Raw genomic sequence first — 25,108 nt, forward strand, 5'->3', positions numbered from 1 at the left:
TATAAACGTTTTTCTCTCAAGACATCAATACGCTTTATGTAGCAAAGCGCAAGTTAATTGTCCAAATTGTCATCATCATGACCTCATCATATCAGCGGGTAGCCTTGTGATTAATGCGTTCGCTCATCACGCCAAAGCCCCGCCAAAACACATTTTACCCATATAGGGAATCGAACCCGGGTGTTCGGCGTGACGAGTGATCGCTTTAACCACTAGGCTACCACACCGCCCCGATGGCTCTTTTAAGATAGGAACAGCGGGGTAGCCTAATAGGTAAAGCGTTCGCTCATCACGACAAAGCCCCGTGTTCGATTCCCCACATGGGTACAATGTGTGCAGTCCATTTCTGGTGTCCCCCGCCGTGATATTGCTGGAATATTGCTAAAAGCGGCGTAAACTCAACTCACTCACTTACACATCACAACACTGATCAGAACGAAACCGGTCGGGTTATTTAATTCACTTAAGCCACGGTGGGGTTACTTCCAAGGGATGCAAAAACCCTTGTCCTGAATTCCACCCAGGACTAGCCTGTGTTCATGTGCCAGTTTGATATCGATTCATTCCGTAGATGCACCAACCGAACATGGTTGTCTGTCTACCTGACGTAACGACCGGCCAGAGGCAGGTTGTTAGTGTTGTCCTGCTGTAGTGAGTGAGTTTAGTTTACGCCGCTTTTAGCAATATTCCAGCAATATCACGACGGGGGACACCAGAAATGGGCTTCACACATTGTAACCATGTGGGGATTCGAACCCGGGACTTCGGCGTGACGAGCGGACGCTTTAACCACCAGGCTACCCCACCGCCCCGTTGTCCTGCTGTACATGAAGTGATTCATAATGTGTTTCGATGACCGTTAAATGTCTGACAAATTCGTTTTGGTTTGTTCCTTTTCGCAAGATGCCCAAGATGCTTAATTATGGTTTATGAATGAAGTTCAGTAATCCAATAGTCAAACAAAAATTGTGCGCTGTACACATTAAAAAACACTCGTATGGGTAATATGTTTTAAATGAGTTTGTTTATATTGTAAGGCTGAGGTGGAAGACGAGTGCCATGTTTTACTAAAATGCCCATTGTATATGAGTGAGTGAGTCAGTGAGTGAGTGAGTGAGTGAGTATGGTTTTACGGCGCTTTTAGCAATATTCCAACATCATCACGGTGAGAGACACCAGAACTAGGCTTCACATATTGTACCCGGGAATCGAAACCGGGCCTTTAACCATTAGGCTATGAATGAAAGGTCTCTTTTAATTAACAAATTTAATGATGAATGTGGTAGTTTTAATGGTTTTAATGACAATCAAACTTGTATTTTATCTTATCCAGCCCTAATGTGTGTTATATTTCTGCTAAAACCTGCCTTTTTATTCTTTTTAAGCGTAAGTCTTATGTGTATGCAAAAGCGTATGTATATAATGCGTATTTCAGCTATGTATTTTATAATTAGTTTGTATTTGTTAATTATAACATTTATCGTTTTATACAATTATAATATTTTATCTTTGTGTACAGTTCTTAGCCTCTCATAACTCGTTATAGGGGTGGCTCAACTGTTATTGTTTTCTTGTACTGTTTCTATTTTATGTTGAATCGAGACTTTAATAGGTGGGACTGTCTGACTGTTCTACACAAAAAAACATAGCAAAATGGCGCGGCGTGCCATGGTACTCTCATGTAAGCTAGGAATATAGACCTTTAAATCAAGATGTCTTCTTGAATACGTATTGAAATGACACTTTTGGAATAAATGTATTTTTATTGAACTTTACATGAAGCATGTTTTCATTTTCACGTACAGATTCACTCCTTTACCCACATTCCACGAATGCTACAAATCTAAAAATCCGGGGTGTTTTTCCTGTGCGTGAAACGCCCAGGAATCTTTGTAAATATTAACATTCCACAAATATGTCTTTATGTAACATTGTATAAATATGTTCTATTTATGAAAATACATGTATAGATTTGTTCTATTTTAGAAAAACTATTCTCTTCTCTCTCTCTCTCTCTCTCTCTCTCTCTCTCACGCGCACACACTCGATCTCGCACTCTCTTGGAATCTCATAACTTCGATTCTTCAAACTCACACTGTCTATATCTTTCTCACTGCCATCCTCTCTGTCAGTCTCTCGTCAACCCTCTCCTCCGCCAGCTATGTGTATCCCCTTCTGTTCACTGACCCTTCATTTTCCTCGCTGTATCTCTCTCAGTCTGTCTGTTTGTGTGCCTGTCTCTCCACTCCCACCTCTGTCTCTCTTGTTCGCTCGCTCTCTCTCTCTCTCTCTCTCTCTCTCTCTTTTGCTCTCGTCTCTGTCTGTTTCGCTCTCGTCTCTCTCTTTCGCTCTCGTCTCTCTCTTTCGCTCTCGTCTCTCTCTCTTTCGCTCTCTTCTCTCTCTCGTTCGCTCTCGCCTCTTTCTCTTTGGTTCTCATCTCTCTCGTTCACTTGCTCCTCTCTCTCATTCTCTCTCTCTTTCGCTCTCGTCTCTCTCTCTTTCGCTCTCATCTCTCTCACTCGCTTCCCCGTCTCTCCCTCCCCCACACCCCTATCCCACACCCCTATCCATACCCGCACACACATCCTCCACCCTCATTCTCTCCTAAATTCTCATTCACTGTGTATCAATCTAATCTTCTTTTTCTTTCTTAACTTCATACAATGAAGGGGCGGTGGGGTAGCCTAGTGGTTAAAGCGTTCGCTCGTCACGCCGAAGACCCGGGTTCGATTCCCCACATGGGTACAATGTGTTAAGCCCATTTCTAGTGTCCCCCGCCGTGATATTGCTGGAATATTGCTAAAAGCGGCGTAAAACCAAACTCACTCACTCACTCATACAATGAACTCCTTCGGAAGACTCTGCGTGTAAGACAGACAGATCCGTCACAAAGCTACACAGAACACCTGTACCCTAAGCCGAGCCAGTAAACAGAGATTGAACCTATCACCTTGTATATACCTTCGCTTGTCAACACTTCCAGTAACTTCACGAACAATGTTACATTCCAAGCCCCCCAACATACTTCCCCGTGATAGAGGCGCTGGGAACACAAATATACCATGCTTTACTGGCGGCAATTACACCGCAAAAGAAGACAGCCACGCTCGAAATTTAGCACATTAAACACATTCCAATTGACACAAAGCCTGGAATTGTAACACGACTGTGTGTTTCTCAAATGAAGAGAAGGATGAATCTTAGTGGCCGACTTCATCGAGCAAGCCCGGGAAACATTAACACTCGTGTGTGTCGAACAAACAAAACCTGTTCATTTCGAAGTCAATTAAACACTTCATTTCTAACAAAGATTAAAATCTCTTAAGGTGGGGTTCATTTATTTGTTCTTGTTTTATTGACTCTTTTGACTTGCTTGATTTCAGAACGGATCAATTTCCGCAGCCCATTGTCTCGCATTGTCCTATTGTGGCGAGTCGAGTGTTGGTTTAACCCCGACAAAGCCAACCTTCACCTGTGTACATAATACCATGTCTCCCTGCCCCCTTCCACGTCCCCTACCCCCGGGCGCTGATAAGAGACGGCACCGCGGGTGGGATTAAACAGAGTGAAGCTAATTCACTTTTAATAATAGTTTTCCGTTGCTCGTCAAATCGCTGTACTCTCGCTTTACAAGGAGTAAACGGAGCAGCATGTTAGACGGATTGTATCGATGTTGCACTATGGGTCGAACGACAATGAACCTTATTTACAAATTAGGCTTGTAGGATTAAGCACTTTGTTCGGTGGACATCGGGGTTAATGACTGTGTAAGCAGTTGAACAATATGATTGTCATCTTGATTTATAGCAAAGTAGCGATAGTATCTATACTTACGGCCGAAAAAAAGTATACACACTTGGCTGAAATGAAAGGAGCAAGAAATGGTTACTTGATTTTGAGATACTGGACACGATATGTAGTGGACTTTGTATACCCTAGCTTGCTGCATTGCAGATTTTGAGATACTGGGCACGGTATGTAGTGGACTTTGTATACCCTAGCTTGCTGTATTGCAGATTTTGAGATACTGGACACGATATGTAGTGGACTTTGTATACCCTAGCTTGCTGCATTGCAGATTTTGAGATACTGGACACGGTATGTAGTGGACTTTGTATACCCTAGCTTGCTGCATTGCAGATTTTGAGATACTGGCCACGGTATGTAGTGGACTTTGTATACCCTAGCTTGCTGCATTGCAGATTTTGAGATACTGGACACGGTATGTAGTGGACTTTGTATACCCTAGCTTGCTGCATTGCAGATTTTGAGATACTGGCCACGGTATGTAGTGGACTTTGTATACCCTAGCTTGCTGCATTGCAGATTTTGAGATACTGGGCACGATATGTAGTGGACTTTGTATACCCTAGCTTGATGTATTGCAGATTTTTGAGCATTGGACACGGTATGTAGTGGACTTTGTATACCCTAGCTTGCTGCATTGCAGATTTTGAGATACTGGACACGATATGTAGTGGACTTTGTATACCCTAGCTTGCTGCATTGCAGATTTTTGAGATACTGGGCACGATATGTAGTGGACTTTGTATATACCTAGCTTGCTGCATTGCAGATTTTGAGATACTGGGCACGATATGTAGTGGACTTTGTATACCCTAGCTTGCTGCATTGCAGATTTTGAGATACTGGGCACGGTATGTAGTGGACTTTGTATACCCTAGCTTGATGTATTGCAGATTTTGAGATATTGGACACGGTATGTAGTGGACTTTGTATACCCTAGCTTGCTGCATTGCAGATTTTGAGATACTGGACACGATATGTAGTGGACTTTGTATACCCTAGCTTGCTGCATTGCAGATTTTGAGATACTGGGCACGATATGTAGTGGACTTTGTATACCCTAGCTTGCTGCATTGCAGATTTTGAGATACTGGGCACGATATGTAGTGGACTTTGTATACCCTAGCTTGCTGCATTGCAGATTTTGAGATACTGGGCACGGTATGTAGTGGACTTTGTATACCCTAGCTTGCTGCATTGCAGATTTTGAGATACTGGGCACGGTATGTAGTGGACTTTGTATACCCTAGCTTGATGTATTGCAGATTTTGAGATATTGGACACGGTATGTAGTGGACTTTGTATACCCTAGCTTGCTGCATTGCAGATTTTGAGATACTGGACACGGTATGTAGTGGACTTTGTATACCCTAGCTTGCTGCATTGCAGATTTTGAGATACTGGACACGCTATGTAGTGGACTTTGTATACCCTAGCTTGCTGCATTGCAGATGTTGTAATCCGCCAGAGACGTTAAGTGAATTTGGGTCAAATCTTAAATGGCATTTAGAAGTGATACACATAAACGTAAAATTCTATAGATGTCACTTTGTAATGTGAGGAGCACGGCATTTCGGAGTATAGTCTTACTCCATCATCACGTGATCACCGTTCTGTTCTTCATCCTACGAAGTTGACATCCATATTTTTTAACCTCTATTTTGGTCAAATCAATTTCTAGGTGCATACTTTTTTCGAATGGTTGTTTATGTAAGGATCGTTTCATCTATTTATTAAACTGTTATCGAAGCTATCGGAGGTTGTGCGTATAATTTACAAGAGGAACACTTGTTTATGGATAGACAACTTCTTTGTTGCAACAGATGCGACGTTTCGGTGCAGATCCTAACACCGTTATCCAAGCACATGTTGGGATCTACACCGCAACGCCGCATCTGTTGCACTAAAGAAGTTGTCTATCCAAAAGAGTGTTCCTCTTCATCATACCAGGTTCTAAATACCACTTAAAGGAGGTATATTTTACAGCACCGTCCCTGTTCCGTCGCCTCACATCTCAAGATAACGACCTTCATCCCCACTTGTAGAGGTTGTTTGTTTGTTGTTTAACGCCGTACTCAGCAATGTTCCAGCTATATGGCGGCGGTCTGTAAATATTCGAGTCTGGACCAGAAAATCCAGTGATCAACAGCATGAGCAATTGGGATACAATGACGTGTCAACCCAGTTAGCGAGCCTGACCAGCCGATTCCGTTAGTTACGACATGCATGGATTACTGAAGATCAATTCTTCACGGATGTATATGCATGTAATTTGTCAGTAAGAAAGTAAAAGAGAGACGATGGTAGGAGGGGCGAGTAAGAGGAAATGAGAGAGAAAGAGAGAGAGAGAAAGAGAGAGAGAGGGGATGGCAGACAGACAGACGGGTCTAGGAACAGAGAGGGATACATATAGCTGCCGGAGATTGGGTGATGAGAAACTGAGAGAGAGGAGGATGGCAGAAACGAAATGGTGAGACTGCAAGAGAGAGAGTGAGAGTGTGAGTATGTGTGAGGGAGGGGGAGAGGGAGAAGGGGAGAGAGCAAGAGAGGAGAGAAGAGAGAGAGGGCATGAGAGAGAGAGAGGCAGACAGAGAGAGAGAGGAGGATGGCAGAAACGAAATGGTGAGACTGCAGAGAGAGAGAGAGTGTGAGGAGTGAGGAGAGATGTGAGGGAGAGAGAGAGAGAGAGAGGAGAGAGCAGAGAGAGAGAGAGAGAGAGAGAGAGAGAGAGAGAGAGAGAGAGAGAGAGAGAGAGAGAGAGAGAGACAGAGAGAGGAGGATGGCAGAAACGAATGGTGAGGCAGAGCAAGAGAGAGAGAGTGTGAGAGAGTGAGTATGTGGGAGAGGAGGGAGAGGGAGAAGGAGGGAGAGCATGAGGGAGAGAGAGAGGAGAGAGAGAGAGGGAGAGAGAGAGAGAGAGAGAGAGAGAGAGAGAGAAGAGAGAGAGAGAGAAGGAGAGAGGCAGACAGAGAGAGGAGGATGGCAGAAACGAAATGGTGAGACTGCAAGAGAGAGTGAGAGTGTGAGTATGTGGGAGAGAGGGAGAGAGGAGAGAGGAGAGAGAGAGAGAGAGGAGAGAGAGAGAGAGAGAGAGAGAGAGAGAGAGAGAGAGAGAGAGAGAGAGAGAGAGAGAGAGAGAGAGAGAGAGAGAGAGAGAGAGAGAGAGAGACAGACAGAGAGAGAGAGAGAGAGAGAGACAGAGAGAGAGAGAGAGAGAGAGAGCAGACAGAGAGAGGACGAGGGCAGGCATTTGGATGTCAGTCCACACAGAAATCACACCAAGAGTCACCGAGACTATAAAATCGATACGTATTACACCTTGCAATATGGATACTAAATATCCCGCCCCTTAAATACACCTCCAGATAATTAGGACACTTGCGGCATGATCCCCTCTTAGCGACATTATGGTTTTATTTCCCGTATTTTATATCAAAATATGTAAACATGCAGTTATTGGATTTATTAATGAAGAAAACTTCACTCCACACTGACACATCTCCATCCATCACCACGAGACTTAAACTCCCATGCTAGTCGTTATTCCAATGTAAATTGTTTTGAATACTGTAGTGAGAAGAACTCCGATTTTGATTCCGGATCGCTCTGTTCATTATGATTGATAACTGCTTATGAATAACCATTTTTGATGGTCTAGTTACATAATAAACTCACTTGGGCTTTCAGTATAAGCTCATTTGCATTATTAATTTGTAGATCGGAATGGCTTAAACCAATCTAACGAGTATTTTCCCTTTTAGCTACGAAACGATTCATGTCGATTTCCAATTGCTGCCCACTTCTTAGCCTAAAGATCGATAACTGTGGTCTAATTACAGTTGTTATCGGGGTTTGGTGATATTGAGATTACTAACCCAACTTTGGAATACCATTTCGTTTAATATGATACTTCATTTCGATCCCGTTTCAATCACGTTAATTGTGAAAGCGCACTAGATACTGCAATACGATGAAGCTAAATAAAGCAAATCTAGACTCACACAGCCCAAAGCGACAGACTACGTTCCCTTCTCAATGCGTTTATTGAGAAATGAAATAGCCGCGTACAAAAACGCTCTGTTCAATTGTATTTACCTGTTGACTCGGTAAACTCCGCAATGTTGACGTCGCTGCACGGAGCTCGGCGGAAGTCGCCGACATGAGCGAGGACTGAAGAGTGTCGCCCCCTGTCGAGCAGAGCTGTTGTTAGTGCAACCAACAGATTGGTCGCGGAGAGGACCCGCAGAGAATTGTAGCTGGATTGATCGCGGTAGTTTTGGATTCGTGCTACTCTATCTATTCACGATGTCTTCGCTTATTGGAAATATAGCAACTTGTGCCTTTCTCCTGATGATCCACGCGTCAATGGTTGCAGGTAAGTCTCTGTGTTCTGAGTTGGTATGGAACAGTGATGCTTCATGTCCGTTTTTGTATGAATTGCTGGCGTGTGTTGTTTGTTTTTTGTGACAGACTAGTTCCACGCATCTGACAGTGATTAATGAAGGTAAGCTTCTTGACTTTACTTTTGTCACTTTTTCTATGTTTTTTGTGTGTACATAATACGAATAAATTTGCATTATATGAAAAACTTCTTTAAGCAACGCTGTGATAAAAACCGTTCGCCGATCACAACTTTCTGAACTATTGTTTGCGACGTGTAATAAATATTTCAAATTTGATTGAGTGTCTGCGTCTGACGTGATGCATCAGGCGGTGTAATCGGAATTAGTTACAAAGCTAATTGGTTACATTGCCTATTGGTTACACATCATATTGGTTACATTTGAACTGATATGTATAGCTACATTGCAATTTTGGTACATTGCTTATTTGCTACCAGGACGGGTGTTATTAGAGGGACGGGGTACACTCACATTTTTGGACACTATGTGTCTTAATTCTGTGATAGTGAATCGTAAACACATGCTTATGATTCACTCGTCATTTAATGGTTTTAGCTTTTAGCAGAGATTGCTTATGACATTGGTCGTCGTCATGGCTGACTTATTGCCGCTGTGACGTTAAATATTTACTCACTCACTCATGATCATGGGAAGTATTTGGTGATTTTTAACTCACGTGAGTGAGTATGGTTTTACGCCACTTTAAGCAATAGTGTAGACGGGGACAACAGAAATTGGCTTCACATATTGTACCCATGTGGAAACGTTATGCATTAATTCACACTTTTAATCCACGGCAATTTCTTCTATTGAGCGGCATCACGGTAGGGTGGCCTAGTGGATAAAGCGTTAGCTTGTCTCGCTGAAGACCCGCGTTCGATTCCCACATGGGTACAATGTGTCAAGCTCATCTGGTGTGTCCCCCCGTGATAAAGTTGGAATACTGCAACAAAAAAAGCGGAGTATGTCTATACTCACTTTATTGCGCGGCAATACAGTTATGTTTCTGTGCTGTAGCATAGCGTAAAATCCTCAGCGGCTTGGAGGTTTGTGAAAGCCTAATGTACAGAAGGCCTCACACATCACCATTACTTCGTGTATGGTTCGTGTGAGGCTGACATCTTATTTGTCAAATATATCTGATTACCTGTACTCTAGTTATCTTACTTCAAGGAAGATCTACATGAGCACAATAAGTCATACATCATCTAGAGCAAACGTACAGCTTTAGAGCAGTTATCTTACTTCAAGAAAGTTCTACATGAATAAAATATGTCATGCATTGCTGAAGCAAACGGGCAATTTCAATGCAGTTATCTTACTCTGAGAAAGTTCTGTTTGGTGAAAGACGAATATTGTGCCTGAAACAAACCCATAACTTGTCAATTAGTTTTAAGGCAGTTGCTTTATTTAATGAAACTTTGACATGTTATTTAAACGATGTACATTATATATGAATCAAACACGAGTTGTCAAACGGTAGGTACAAGACAGAGCTTGTACATGAGTCAAACACACAACGTGTCAAACATTGTTAATGGCGTTATGTTGTCTGTACCTGGAGTATTAGCCTCGCCTTTCTCTGTGAATCAAACAAATACTCTTACATATAAGTTGTCAAAAGGTGTTATGTTCTGAATGGGGAGTCTAAGATTGGCGATATTCACAAAGCAAATATACAACGTGTTAGAGTTGAAATGCGATAACATTCCGTTCTTGAGGATCTATATGACACGGGAGAGACGTCCTTCTATATGAATTAAACAATCTACCTGTCAAACTGTCGTAATGCCTTTATTTTACCCTGTGGAAGATCTCAGGTCTGCATGTGGAGTATAAGACTTGTCTTGTCTGTGGATCAAACATGCAACTTGTCAAACAGGCATGATGCAATTAAATTTCTTCATAAAAACTTCTTTATAGTAAGGAAAAAAATATAAATGAAACACACTCGCAACTTGACACACAGTTTAAATACAGTCATATTACTTCACGAAAATTTTCTATATCAGTTAAAGGACTTACACCTTATGTGAATCAAACACACAACAGGTCCAACAGCTTTAATGCATTTATAATACTTCATAGGCATTTATACAAAACATGAAAAAATTTGCCAACCGTTCACAAAAATGTCAGGTTTTGAAAATACACTATGCCATTTAGAAAGTGGTCAAATGCAACACATGTCATATTTAGGATTACACTGACTAGGTGTCTGACTCTTAGGTTTCTGGTGTCCCCCGCCGTGATATTGCTGGAATATTGCTAAACGCGGCGTAAAACTAAACTCACTCACTCACTCACTTAGGATGTGGGTTCCAAACCCGGATGGGACTCAACCAAACAAAAATACTAGAATGTGTACTTTACTGACAGAGTGTAATTCCAAATGTAACTTGTGTTACAATGTCAGGTTTGCTTGTAACTAAGAGAGTTCTGAGAGGACTCTTACCAACTCGTAGACTTGATGCAAGACATCAAACTGTTTTTCTCGGCTCATGACCACATCAGTCTAACCATACTTAATGGATGTTCCAGTTGGTGTAAACTCAACCTCAATGTAATACAAAACTTAACAACCAAGATGAACCTGACATGTGAAACAGTCTCGTCACGAGGAGAATGGATATTTTATTGAGTTCATATGACGTTTAGGGCATTTCCACAAGCCCCGTATTGGCACTTAAGTACCATACATTAATAATAGCCTTTAACTGCGGTTAATACACTGCTGGGCAACGAAAGTATATCCTTCCAAATTGAATTTTTCGAAAAGATATTACAATTCTTTCGCAAACGATATGAAAACATTACGAGGCAGAAAACTGTTACCGGAACACTGTTATTTAAACATAGACTAACGCTTAGTCTCTGCATATATATAATTTTGATTGTACGAAATATACCCATTAATTTGAAAGGGAATCCCAGGGAGACCAGAGATTCAGAACCTGGGGAAATCTAGAGTAGTATCATTTGGGGCTTAAGCATTGCAGGCAGGGTAAGGCTGTAGGTAGACTAACAACTAGTCTCTGAAATGAACATATTTTACTGAAAAATGTTCATATTTAAAAAAAATATAATATAATGAAAAGGAGCCCTGAGACTTTCTTCATTTTCAGAGAGGAAATCTAGACTTGCCACATTTTCTAGACTTGCGTGGGCTTTCTTGGTTAATTTGCTTCAGGGTCTGTACGACAGACTAGGCTGTAGGGAACATTATGTGGTTCAGGGACTTTGAGACAGACTAATTTAAACACTATGATGTCCGTATCAAATACATCACCGTTGCTTTTGCTTGACAAGGGTATGAGAAGCTGTGCGGAAACGTCGCATCATAATAAAATATAGAATTTGTTATCCATAAGGTATTAATTACATCAAAGTAACTAGTGTGTTACTTTTATCCATAGGGGGTATTATGCTGGCTCGTACATCACCGTCAGTAACTATTTGTGAAGCCAATTTCTGGTGTCCCCGCAGTGATATTGCTGGAATATTGCTAAAAAGCGGCTAAAAAAACCCAGGAGTTTAGCCACTAAAACCCGGACGTGTACTTTCATTACTCCAGTAGTTTAGTAAACCACCGAATTACAAGAACACAGAGCATCATACACCGTGAACTATTTATATTATACTACCAACTGTGACCTTAAAGAGGAAAGGAAGTTAATAGTTACAGAATGAATGTACGATCAAGAATAACATCATTCGCAATGACACATTAACACAAGTTGCCATACACATTCCCACACCACAGGTGCAATACATTGATACCAGTGTTTGAAATGAACATGTAATCGTGAGATGATATTGGTTCCTTGTTCAATATGATTACTGGTTGTCGAACTATATGGGCGTGTGATGGAATCAGACCGTCATTTCTGGCGGACGGTTTCCGTTTGTTCAACTGGTTACGACATGGCAAACCAATCAGTCCCATCTCCACCTTGGTAATGGGTAAAGAGTAACATTCGAGCGTCGTTTTGTTCGCCACGCGTTTAAATGAAAGAAAAACACACCGATCAATCGCTCTCGCCATGCTCGTTCTTTGTAATTGGTTTTTCATTTGAAACCACAGAAGGCTGGTTGCGATGACAGAGGTGATGTTTCATTGTAGCATGTTGTCCTGATGTTCATTGACTGTGGTATACATGTAACACTTTGTACGTGAATTAGAATCGTACTTGCAAGTAGCAGTAAACTCGGAGGAACCGTGCCTCCTGATCACGATAGGCTGTCAGCATCCTGTTTCATTGCATCCTGTTGGAATAGGCTATTAACGTGCTATTCCATTGTTAGAATAGGCTATCGACGTCATATTCATTTATTAGAATAGGCTATCAACTTCTTATTCCAGTGTTAGAATAGGCTATCAACGTCTTATTCCAGTGTTAGAATAGGCTATCAATGTCTTATTCCAGTGTTAGAATAGGCTATCAACGTCTTATTCCAGTGTTAGAATAGGCTATCAACGTCTTATTCCAGTGTTGGAATAGGCTATCAACGTATTATTCCAGTGTTGGAATAGGCTATCAACGTCTTATTCCATTGTTAGAATAGGATCTCAACGTCATATTCAATTGTTAGAATATGTTCGCAGCAAACTATTTATCTTTTAGAATAGTCCGTAAGCGTCCTATTCCATAGTTAGAATAGGCTGCCAGTATCATATTCTATTGTGGCGTAAGAGGCGACTAACGGGATCGGGTGGTCAGGCTCGCTGACTTGGTCTATCCCAATTGCGTAGATCTATGCTCATGATGTAGATCACTGGATTGTCTGGTCCAGACTCGATTATTTACAGACCACCGCCATATAGCTGGAATATTACTGAGAGTGGCGTAAAGCTAAACTCACTCACTATTGTTAGAATAGGCTCTCAGCATTCTATTTCACTGTCAGAATTAGCTGTCAACATCCTATTTCAATGTTGAAATAACCCCCCAGTAGCCCATTCCATTATTAAAATAGGGTCTCAGCACCCTGGTCCAGAGATAAAATAACCTATCAGCAACCTAGTTCATTGTTAAAATAAGATGTCTGTATCCTGTTCCATGGGTAGATTATATCCCAGCCACCTATTCAATAGTTAGAATATGGCTCTCAGCAACCTATTCCATTGTTATAATAAGTTCCCAGTAACTCCATTCCATTGTTAGAATAGGCTCTCAGCAACCTATTCCATTGTTAGAATAGGATCTCAGCAACCTATTCCTGTTCTCAGTAACTCATTTCATTGTTAGAATAAGTTCCCAGAAACCTATTCCATTGTTAATATAGACATAAAATTGGAATCTGGTTTATTATCATATGAACTTGCGAATTGTGGCAATGTGGTCCTTTGTAACAGGGAACCTCGACAATCTGGACAGTAAACTTCTGTCTGAAAAGGCAAGGGTTATCATTCACAATTCTGGATTAAAATAATTCCACATTATCGAATCGTGGCTATGATGCATTGTTAACTGTGTTTACAAGAGTCACAGGCTACAGCGGCAGTTATCCGGTTGTCCTGATTATCATCAGTGTTCCATGTACGCAGTGTCCCTACTAAGAGGACGCAGGTGTCATATCAAGCGATTACGAAACACGTGTGACATAACATTGGCACGGGAACTCATATCCGATAAGCTAACTTCGAATTTGTTTGTACAAAGTTTGATCCATTCTCTAACAGCGTGTATCCAGAAGGAGAATGGATTTCCAAATGGTTTAGGTATTGGCGAAAGGGTATTGGTGCCACATTAAAAAACGAGCTGTTTCATGATGATACTTTCGCACATATGTATATATTGCTCGATACTAGGTAATAGTAGATTTTATCATAAACCATGGCGAAAGTGTCATCTAAATAGCTCAAAGTATTATCCATGTGGATGAAAGTATAATCTTCGTAGATCAAATTGTCATCTACGCAAATATCAAAGTTTCATCTACGAATGTTAAAGTATTATCAACGTCGATCAAACTATCATCTACGAAAGTATCATCTACAGATCAAGGTATCATCTACGAAAGTATTATCTACGCAGATCAAATTGTCATCTACGCAAATATCATGTACGAAAGTTTCATCTATGTAGATGAAAGTGTCATTTACGAAAGCTTCATCACGAATATTAAAGTATTCTCAAAGTGTAAAGTATTAGATCAAAGTATCGTCTATGAAAATATCTACGAAAGTATCATCTACGCAGATCAAAACATCATCTACGAAAATATCATCTACATGTATATCGATCAAAGTATCATGTTTTGGAACATGCCACTTACAGGTTTTCAAGGGCATTCAACTAAGCAAACGTTATTTTACACGTGAACTAGGCATTTATTAGAGTGAAATTCTACATATCACTTCCACAGAGGTTATAGATAAAACTAAAATAGCACAGTTTGTTCAAATCTGATTCAACATCATCCCTCACAATAAAACGTATCCCCATTACGTATCGAAATCATATGGATGCAGATGAAACTTGTGTTTTCATTTGTTCCACAGAAATCCAAGTCAGTATGCTTTGATGAGAACTTGTTGAGTATCGGTTATCAGTGCTCCTAGTCTGCACTTAAAACTACAAAGGACAACCAATACCGGGTATTAAGTTGCAACGGTGATATGTTAAAACCCAGCCGCTTCTATATCGGCGTTCTGGAAGTAAAGTAAGCTTGGATTGTCACAGAAGATCAAATATCCTGCCAACACATATGAACATTAGAAGATTAATATCGCTCGCATGGAGCTACAGATTCCCTATTAGTAAATTGTCTACCTTTATTTCGCTTCAAACGAGCGTTAATGATTGAAAATGCCTCTGTAGGTAGGATTTTGCTCTCACTCGAACTGACTATGTGAGAGTACTCTTCGCCTATTGCCGATGTGCACTGGATTAACAAACAACAGATATATCCTTCACGCATGAACATATCAGACACACAGCGTTGTGTTAAAACTGTAACGGAATAATACTCACATTTTGCAAGTGGGAATAGTGTTGCAGGCTGTTTTGCACTAAGTCTGGAGAATTTAGGCTGAAGGTTTATGTGTATATGTGTGTATCATCCTGCTGAAGGTTTATGTGTATATGTGTGTATCATCCTGCTGAAGGTTTATGTGTATATGTCTGTATCATCCTGCTGAAGGTTTATGTGTATATGTGTGTATCATCCTGCTGAATGCTGAAGGTTTATGTGTATATGTATATGTGTGTATCATCCTGCTGAAGGTGTATATGTGTATCATCCTGCTGAAGGTTTATGTGTATATGTGTGTATCATCCTGCTGAAGGTCTATGTGTATATGTGTGTATCATCCTGCTGAAGGTTATGTGTATATGTGTGTATCATCCTGCTGAAGGTCTATGTGTATATGTGTGTATCATCCTGCTGAAGGTTTATGTGTATATGTGTGTATCATCCTGCTGAAGGTTCTATGTGTATATGTGTGTATCATCCTGCTGAAGGTTTATGTGTATGTATATGTGAAGGTCTATGTGTATATGTGTGTATCATCCTGCTGAAGGTTTATGTGTATATGTGTGTATCATCCTGCTGAAGGTTTATGTGTGTATATGTGTGTATCATCCTGCTGAAGGTTATGTGTATATGTGTGTATCATCCTGCTGAAGGTTTATGTGTATATGTGTGTATCATCCTGCTGAAGGTATGTGTATATGTGTGTATCATCCTGCTGAAGGTTTATGTGTATATGTGTGTATCATCCTGCTGCTGTTTATGTGTATAGTGTCATCCTGCTGAAGGTTTATGTGTATATGTGTGTATCATCCTGCTGAAGGTCTATGTGTATATGTGTGTATCATCCTGCTGAAGGTTTATGTGTATATGTGTGTATCATCCTGCTGAAGGTTTATGTGTATATGTGTGTATCATCCTGCTGAAGGTTTATGTGTATATGTGTGTATCATCCTGCTGAAGGTTTATGTGTATATGTGTGTATCATCCTGCTGAAGGTTTATGTGTATATGTGTGTATCATCCTGCTGAAGGTTTATGTGTATATGTGTGTATCATCCTGCTGAAGGTTTATGTGTATATGTGTGTATCATCCTGCTGAAGGTTTATGTGTATATGTGTGTATCATCCTGCTGAAGGTTTATGTGTATATGTGTGTATCATCCTGCTGAAGGTTTATGTGTATATGTGTGTATCATCCTGCTGAAGGTTTATGTGTATATGTGTGTATCATCCTGCTGAAGGTTTATGTGTATATGTGTGTATCATCCTGCTGAAGGTTTATGTGTATATGTGTGTATCATCCTGCTGAAGGTTTATGTGTATATGTGTGTATCATCCTGCTGAAGGTTTATGTGTATATGTGTGTATATCATCCTGCTGAAGGTTTATGTGTATATGTGTGTATCATCCTGCTGAAGGTTTATGTGTATATGTGTGTATCATCCTGCTGAAGGTGTATCATGTGTATATGTGTGTATCATCCTGCTGAAGGTTTATGTGTATATGTGTGTATCATCCTGCTGAAGGTTTATGTGTATATGTGTGTATCATCCTGCTGAAGGTTTATGTGTATATGTGTGTATCATCCTGCTGAAGGTTTATGTGTATATGTGTGTATCATCCTGCTGAAGGTTATGTGTATGTGTGTATCATCCTGCTGAATGTGTATATGTGTGTGTATCATCCTGTTGAAGGTTTATGTGTATATGTGTGTATCATCCTGCTGAAGGTTTATGTGTATATGTGTGTATCATCCTGCTGAAGGTTTATGTGTATATGTGTGTATCATCCTGCTGAAGGAAGTGTATATGTGTGTATCATCCTGTTGAAGGTTTATGTGTATGTGTGTATCATCCTGCTGAAGGTTTATGTGTATATGTGTGTATCATCCTGCTGAAGGAAGGTGTATCATCCTGCTGAAGGTTTATGTGTATATGTGTGTATCATCCTGCTGAAGGTTTATGTGTATATGTGTGTATCATCCTGCTGAAGGTTTATGTGTATATGTGTGTATCATCCTGCTGAAGGTTTATGTGTATATGTGTGTATCATCCTGCTGAAGGTTTATGTGTATATGTGTGTATCATGTATATATGTGTATCATCCTGCTGAAGGTTTATGTGTATATGTGTGTATCATCCTGCTGAAGGTTTATGTGTATATGTGTGTATCATCCTGCTGAAGGTTTATGTGTATATGTGTGTATCATCCTGCTGAAGGTTTATGTGTATATGTGTGTATCATCCTGCTGAAGGTTTATGTGTATATGTGTGTATCATCCTGCTGAAGGTTTATGTGTATATGTGTGTATCATCCTGCTGAAGGTTTATGTGTATATGTGTGTATCATCCTGCTGAAGGTTTATGTGTATATGTGTGTATCATCCTGCTGAAGGTTTATGTGTATATGTGTGTATCATCCTGCTGAAGGTTTATGTGTATATGTGTGTATCATCCTGCTGAAGGTTTATTGTGTATATGTGTGTATCATCCTGCTGAAGGTTTATGTGTATATGTGTGTATCATCCTGCTGAAGGTTTATGTGTATATGTGTGTATCATCCTGCTGAAGGTTTATGTGTATATGTGTGTATCATCCTGCTGAAGGTTTATGTGTATATGTGTGTATCATCCTGCTGAAGGTTTATGTGTATGTCTTGTTATATGTGTATATTGGCTCTGTAGCTCTGAAGACGTGTGTGTGTGTGTGTTGTTTGTTTTTGTGTGTTGTTTGTTTGTGTGTGTGTGTGTGTGTGTGTGTGTGTGTGTGTGTGTGTGTGTGTGTGTGTGTGTGTGTGTGTGTGTGTGTGTGTGTGTGTGTGTGTGTGTGTGATGATACCGATGATTATGTATTATATATATGCATGTTTAAGATTTGTGCGTATATTCACGCTGAATATGTATGTGTATATGTACACATCCAAGATTAAGGTATAGATTTCTTGACTGATTATATATTTGTTTTATTTTGTTACTATATTTTGTTATTAGTAATTTTAATTTGTGCAAATATTGTTGTAGTTCATCACCATATATGATCATTTATCACTGTAGACACATACTAGTGGAACCCTTTGAACCGAAAGTAAATTCTGCCATTTTTCAGCACAAAAAAACAATTCTGAATTCTGCAACTGTTTTTCGGAATCACGGAAAACCACAGTGACTAAGTACGAAATTAAGGCAACTCAGTACCAAACGACAGTCATTTGTTTGCTGTTAAAAAAATATATATGGATACAGATTATTAGGTGTTGCTATGTCAACAAGGTTTCCATGTTTTCCATAACGCTGTAAATATGGTAAATTGATCCGTGATGGACTTTGTTCTACATATTTACCATAATACACTGGAGATCCTAGCAACAAGGTGTCACAAGATGTTTCTGGTCGTATTTCAGTTTATATTGTCAATATTAAGCCTTAATATGTAGTTTGGTGTTTTCGCTCAATTTACAAGTACGCCATATGAGATATGATAACGGCCAGTCCGCCTTTCAAGTGGCCTCTCTTTGTCAGAGTGAGTAGCTCTGTGTTGCCAAATTCCGATATATAATACAAAGGTATAGATTACATCTGACGGCTCTGGGAATCAATACTGAACAGGGCTCTGCCTCAATTGTATGTCTAGATTTGTGTCTTTGATTTGTCTCAAGACCATCTTCGATTTCATCATACAACCCTTAAAGAACCACTCCATGTTTGTCGACTGTCTTCAAGTTAATTGCGGTTACGCAGCGCAGTCTTAACACCAACTCTTGGCCTGAATAAATTAGCTGTCAGTCTTGATCAGTTGCCCGTCTCGTTGCCAGTATTTCTCAGTGTCCGCTCTCTATCACTTTCAGCTCCATATCCACTGCCTGTTTCCATCAGTTGCTCGTCTTGATCAGTTGCCCGTCTCAGTCAGTTTCCAGTTTCTTTCAGTTGCTCGTCTTTATCAGTTGCCCATCTCATTCAGTTTCCGGTCTCAATCAGTTGCCCGCCGCAATCAGTTTCAGCGCTCTATCAGTTTCCCGTTTAAAATAGTTGCTCGTCTTTATCAGTTGCCAATCTCAGTCAGTTCCCGGTTTCAATCAGTTGAAATCCGTTCACCGTCAGTTGCCTGTTTTTACTAGTTGCTCGTCTTGAGCAGTTGTCCATCACAATCTATTTCCACTATCTATCTGTTGCCCGTCACAATCTATTTCCACTCTCTATCTGTTGCCCGTCACAATCTATTTCCACTCTCTATCTGTTGCCCGTCACAATCAGTTTCCACTCTCTATCTGTTGCCCGTCACAATCAGTTTCCACTCTCCATCTGCTGCCCGTCACAATCAGTTTCCACTCTCTATCTGTTGCCCGTCACAATCTGTTTCCACTCTCTATCTGTTGCCCGTCACAATCTGTTTCCACTCTCTATCTGTTGCCCGTCACAATCAGTTTCCACTCTCTATCTGTTGCCCGTCACAATCTGTTTCCACTCTCTATCTGTTGCCCGTCACAATCTGTTTCCACTCTCTATCTGTTGCCCGTCACAATCTGTTTCCACTCTCTATCTGTTGCCCGTCACACTCAGTTTCCACTCTCTATCTGTTGCCCTCTCAATCTGTTTCCACTCTCTATCTGTTGCCCGTCTCAATCAGTTCTCGATGTCTTGCAGTTGCCAGTTGTTTCTCATCAGCTCTCTATATGTTGCCCGTCTCAATCAGTTCTCGATGTCTTGCAGTTGCCAGTTTCCATCAGTTGCCCGTCACGATCAGTTTCCGCTCTATATCAACTGCATCGCTCAATCAGTTGCCCGCCTGTCAGATTTCAACCTCCGCCAAGGTCCCATTTCTATCAGCTTCCGATCAACTGTCCCTACTTTTTCACATGACACTATCGAAAAAATCAATACATATTGCGCAATTGTCATTCCACTTGATGGTATTAACATAACACTGACAGGACCATTTAATAATTACTTAAGCAATCTAAACATGCAAACATCAGCATATTAGCACAGTATTTTCTTGTAAATTTACAAAATGGAAATCCCCCGAACTATTTTTTCTCAAAGAATGATTATATAAATACGGGCTAATTGCATCAAAATACACATAGCCCGTTGTAACTTGCACGTGCACCTTTATAATGAGTAATAAATAGCTACTTACATATGCTAATGATGTAAGTTCAAATATGTTATGAAATGTCGGAGATAAGTGGGCAAATATAGGAATATATGTCAATGAAGGTTCACAGTTACATTTCCGGTCGTGCAGGGGGTCCCCACAGCTGCGTCCCTGAATACCCCGCACGCGACATAATTCGTGTCATCTCCCCTCGTATCTTTAATTTAAGATATATCAACTGGAATCGATATAAAATTTAATTCCTACATATTTTTCTCATATATTTGGTGCCAAAAGACAAGAGAGTCAAACTCTGTGCATTATCCAAAATGGATACACTAACATTTTGTGTTTGAAACACCGGTAGCATATACTTTGAGTGTAAACATTATGAGCTGACAAGCGTTGGTTGGAGAGGTTGTGACGTCATTTGATCGTGACGTCATGGTAGCTGATCATGTCAAAATGGTCAGTAAAGCATTTTGATGTAATTTCTTTCTAGCAATAACCCCTGAGCATCGTTGGATGTCGCTCAAGCAAAACATGCACTTAAAACATCACTTTTGTCTGATAAATACACACACTGTGCATAAGCGGGGTGCATTTCCAAGGGGCTATTAAGGGGCCTAAAATACTTCTGATGTGGACCGCATCCGCGGTGTAATGGTTAGAGCGTCCGCCCGGAGAGCGGAAGGTCGCGGGTTCGATCCCCGATCGCGTCATACGTTAAAATATGGTCCCTGTCTGGCGCTCGGCATTAATGGGTACAACAAGGACTGGTCGGCTCGGAGTCAGTATAATGTGTCTGAGTGGGATATTCATGCTACACTGCGACGTGGTATCTCAGTGGGCTAGCACTATAAAACCAGCTTAAGTCTGGGCTAGTACAAGCAGCCGCACCTACACATACACACGCATGCACGTCGTCATATGAGCGAAATATTCTCAAGCACGACGTTAAACCCAATTTCACCTCACCTCATCTTATCAGATGAAACCCTATTCAAACGGCAGAAATGGATAAGCTTGAGTACAGACTACAGAGCAGAAAAAAAGTTTCTGGTCCTCGAGGGCCACTCGGTGAAACACATTGTACCCTATGGGGCTCAGTGCTCGTACTGCTGTCAATCGCTCTTCAATGTACCAAAGATCATGTCACAGATCCGGTTCGATTCCTAACTAGGGCACAGCGTGTGAAGTCCCTAATACGAACTTGCCCTCTGTGAAATAACTAGAATAAAACTAAGGGTCGCAAAACCGAAAACAGTCACTATAGCTATTACACTATAAGAATACATACCGACACGGTGGTATTTTTACTCGACGTCAGAAGGTCACCAAATATACGGTTAAGCTATGTCCAGGCACCAGAGTGTCGGCAAATGGCTGTTGCCGTTTCTGTCTCCTACAAAACTTCTTTTGGGGGCGTTAACACCATGAAAATAACAGAATTCATGTAAAAACATTGCCCATTTCCATACAAAGCTTATAAAAAGGCGTTTAAGCGCATTTGAATTTGAGGCCTGCTGTATATTTTTAGAATGACATTACTGTTTGTACTTCTTCTTCCGCATGTAACTTGCGTGAGACTTCCTAGCGTCAATATTTCGGTTTTATACACGTCATATCACGGTATAAATCATATTATGTTTACACTTAACCCGAGCTGTTATATTCTGAGGATGACATATCAGATAAAGATGTTTTTACAGAGCAGAAAATAGAACCGAACTGTCCATTGTCAATTCATATGATAACTGTTGGAAAAAAATATGTTCAAGAAAATGAATCAAAGGCGGATATGGCATTACTTCATGTCACTGCACGCGCTATAGTGTGTATATTTGGTCCACTAAAAAATCTTCAGTCACTTGGTCCTGTTCAGGGATGACAGGCCGACACGAAGGAATCCGACGATAATGAAATATTTACACCAGCTTGTCATCGTATTGTGAGATTAAACAAGCATCGGCATTGGCGGATATTTCGGATGTCTTGCCATCAATCTTTGATAAGATTACTACGCGAGTTTCCATGTTATGAGGACGTATATCAAACGAAAAGATAAATGCGTTGTTTCTTGCATAACTAACTTAGATAGTTAGATAAAAACGTCAGTATTGCGTTTGCTGAGGATCTCCAGATAGCGTTGGTGTGTTTGTGTGTGGATCATGTTTGAGCGATAGCGGGGTTTGGTTAAAGTACTCTGTGGGAGCTTTGTTTAAATGGATAAGGCGTACTGGGATAGGACATTTTATTCTCTAGGGTGGGGGCTAGTTTATTCCCTGGGTGGGTTATGTGATTTCATCTTCTCCTGTATATGCCCTGGTAAAGCTCGGTGTATTACCCGTATCATCGGGACAATGTCTGCCCTGTGACACGAATGTGAGTAAAATGTTAAAGGCACAATGGCATACATTTTCGATAATATTTTGGCCTATATTATACATAGTGGGGGATGTGCACTCACTTCAGCTTCCTATTGATGTAATAAAAACCTTATCATACCTTACGACTTGCCTTAAACTTTGAGGCGAACAGCTTTCAAACAGAGAACACTTGCCATATATGGAATGTAAATAGTTACATCGAAAACTGTGCACGCGGTGTTGTCTGTGTTTGCCGAACTGGTTCGAATCACAAGGTGTGCGTAGGATATTCGTAAAGAGCGCTCCAAGGGACATAACTGTATGGGGTTTATTTTGAGATAATGTTTGGCCGGGCGCGAGTGTGGATTTAGTACAACGTTGCATTAATTCATTCGAACTTTTTGATTTAATGTTTGTAATCTAAATACGTATTTTTTGTTTTTTTAATATTTATTTTATTTATTTATCTATTTATTTATTTTTTTAAATATTTTTTATATATATTTTTTTTTTGGGGGGGTGTGTGGATAAATTATATGGTAACTTCCCTGAGGGTTGATAGTTAGTATTACTGAGGGAAATGCATTATCTAATTTTAGAGAGGTGTGGTCTGATATAGTGCCTTTAATTTATAAGCACCAATTGCTTTACTGTGAAAGCCTCACTGAACACAGACGTGATTAGTGATTCTTTATTTGAGCCTTGACACCTATCTCAGACTCGGGGACACTACTAGTGATGAAGCTAAGGTCCTGACATATATCGATCGGTGCCATTACGGATGTGGTCCATGATATGACACTTGACAGCTAGGTAACATTCATGAGCATCGTGGCCAAAAATGTCAGCTCAAGGAACTTAAGGTGTATATTATATCTGTGAGATTATGCCATACACCATGTAAATACAGTTCTTTATATTTCGCTTCGTTTCTGAAAACCCTGTTTCCTTGTCATATGTATCTATTGACATTGCCACTGACAGTAATGTTATGTAACGACATTGCCTGTTCTCTCCGAAACATTGGGGAAATAAAAGTATTCATTGTTAAGAGGATGTATATCAAACTGAAAGATAAATGCGTTGTGTCTTGCATAACTGACGGAGATAGCAAGAAATCGGTATTGTCGGTATTTCGTAAGCTGGGGATCTCCAGATAGCGTTGCTGAGTTAGTGGTTGTATCGTGTTTGAGCAACAGAAGGATTTTGTTGAGGTACTTAGGGTGCTTTGTTTAAATGGACAAGAAGTATTGGACAGGAAATTCATTTTGGGGGGTCGGGGGATGATTCATTCCCTGGGTGGGGAGTGAAGTGGACACATGTCGGGTAGGGTGGCTGGGGGTGGATGTGTTGTTGGATGGGGGAGGGGTTGTTGTTTGGGGTGGGGTGGGTTTAGAGTATTGGGGTTCGGGTTGTAGTCTCTTTTGGGGTCATATTGTTTTTGTATGAAGTGACATCTTTTTAGGTGTTGCCGTTGTTGGGGTGATGGTGGGACCGTTGAGGGTGGGAGTGTGGTTGTCGGGACGGTGTTCTTGTTGTGTTGAGGATCGTGTGGGGATGAGTGTGTTGTTGTTTGGGGTTGGGGTTGTTGATGCTGTTTGGGGTGGTAGGTTAAGTGTTGTTATTGGCGAGAGGTGAAGTATCTGAAATTAGAACACAGAGCCTAAACCTTAGGACGTGTCCCAAACCGACAATTTTGTAAGGACCTTCTGTTGACACGATTTGTTAGTTTCCACGATAATATAACCTAGAAAATTCACATCTTGGAAGGTGCGTTGGAGACAGAGATACCAAATTCCCATTTGGATGAGGATGGGACCAGAGGGATGGTTAAAGTGATGATATCTCTGTTGTTAAAGGCCGAGGGGCGGTGGGGTAGCCAAGTGGTTAAAGCGTCCGCTCGTCACGCAGAAGACCCGGGTTCGATTCCCCACATGGATACAATGCGTTAATCCCATTTCTGGTATCCTGTGTTGTGCTGGAATGTCACTAATTGCGGCGTAAAATCTTAAAATGTTACCTGACAGTGAAATGTGACCTGTATGTGACAATGATATGTGACCGGTTGATTTCTTACGTAAAGGAATAACTGAATAACAGTTGTTTGTAATAATCAATAATAAATATTTAAGTTTGCACAGCAAAAACTGTAACCAGTAGAATATAAACAGAGCACATGAGTCACTCCGTTACCAAGCAACCAAACCAAACTATAGCTGGCATAGCAAACTGACAACCATTACAGCCGTCCGGCAAACAAATTTTAAAACAATATAATGGCCAACAACTCATTTATTTTATTAGTCCCAAGACTCTTACTGTTTTAAAGCCATACATTTTCTCACACACATCGCCGACCGCGCCCTCTCCCACCCACCCGTGGTGCGAAATACCCACTGGCCTGCTTACCTGTGGCTAGTAAGAATCAAGTCGGACCAGTAAATTACTGTCAATGGCCC

The 25,108-nt window shown here is 40.7% G+C and overlaps 1 protein-coding gene across 1 annotated transcript in view; it reads left to right on the top strand.

Moving 5' to 3' along the window:
- The first annotated feature begins 8,034 nt into the window (after window positions 1–8,034).
- Window positions 8,035–25,108, top strand: part of LOC124267233 — a 107,590-nt gene continuing 90,516 nt past the window's right edge. Inside the window, exon 1 of the mRNA XM_046702151.1 lies at window positions 8,035–8,182. Within this exon, the coding sequence (XP_046558107.1) occupies window positions 8,113–8,182 (70 nt within the window). The 5' untranslated portion in view covers window positions 8,035–8,112. The remainder of the gene's footprint in view (window positions 8,183–25,108) is intronic.

Source organism: Haliotis rubra, unplaced genomic scaffold (assembly GCF_003918875.1).
Source record: "Haliotis rubra isolate DU_JTF1 unplaced genomic scaffold, ASM391887v1 Scf1002, whole genome shotgun sequence".
NCBI lineage: Eukaryota > Metazoa > Mollusca > Gastropoda > Lepetellida > Haliotidae > Haliotis > Haliotis rubra.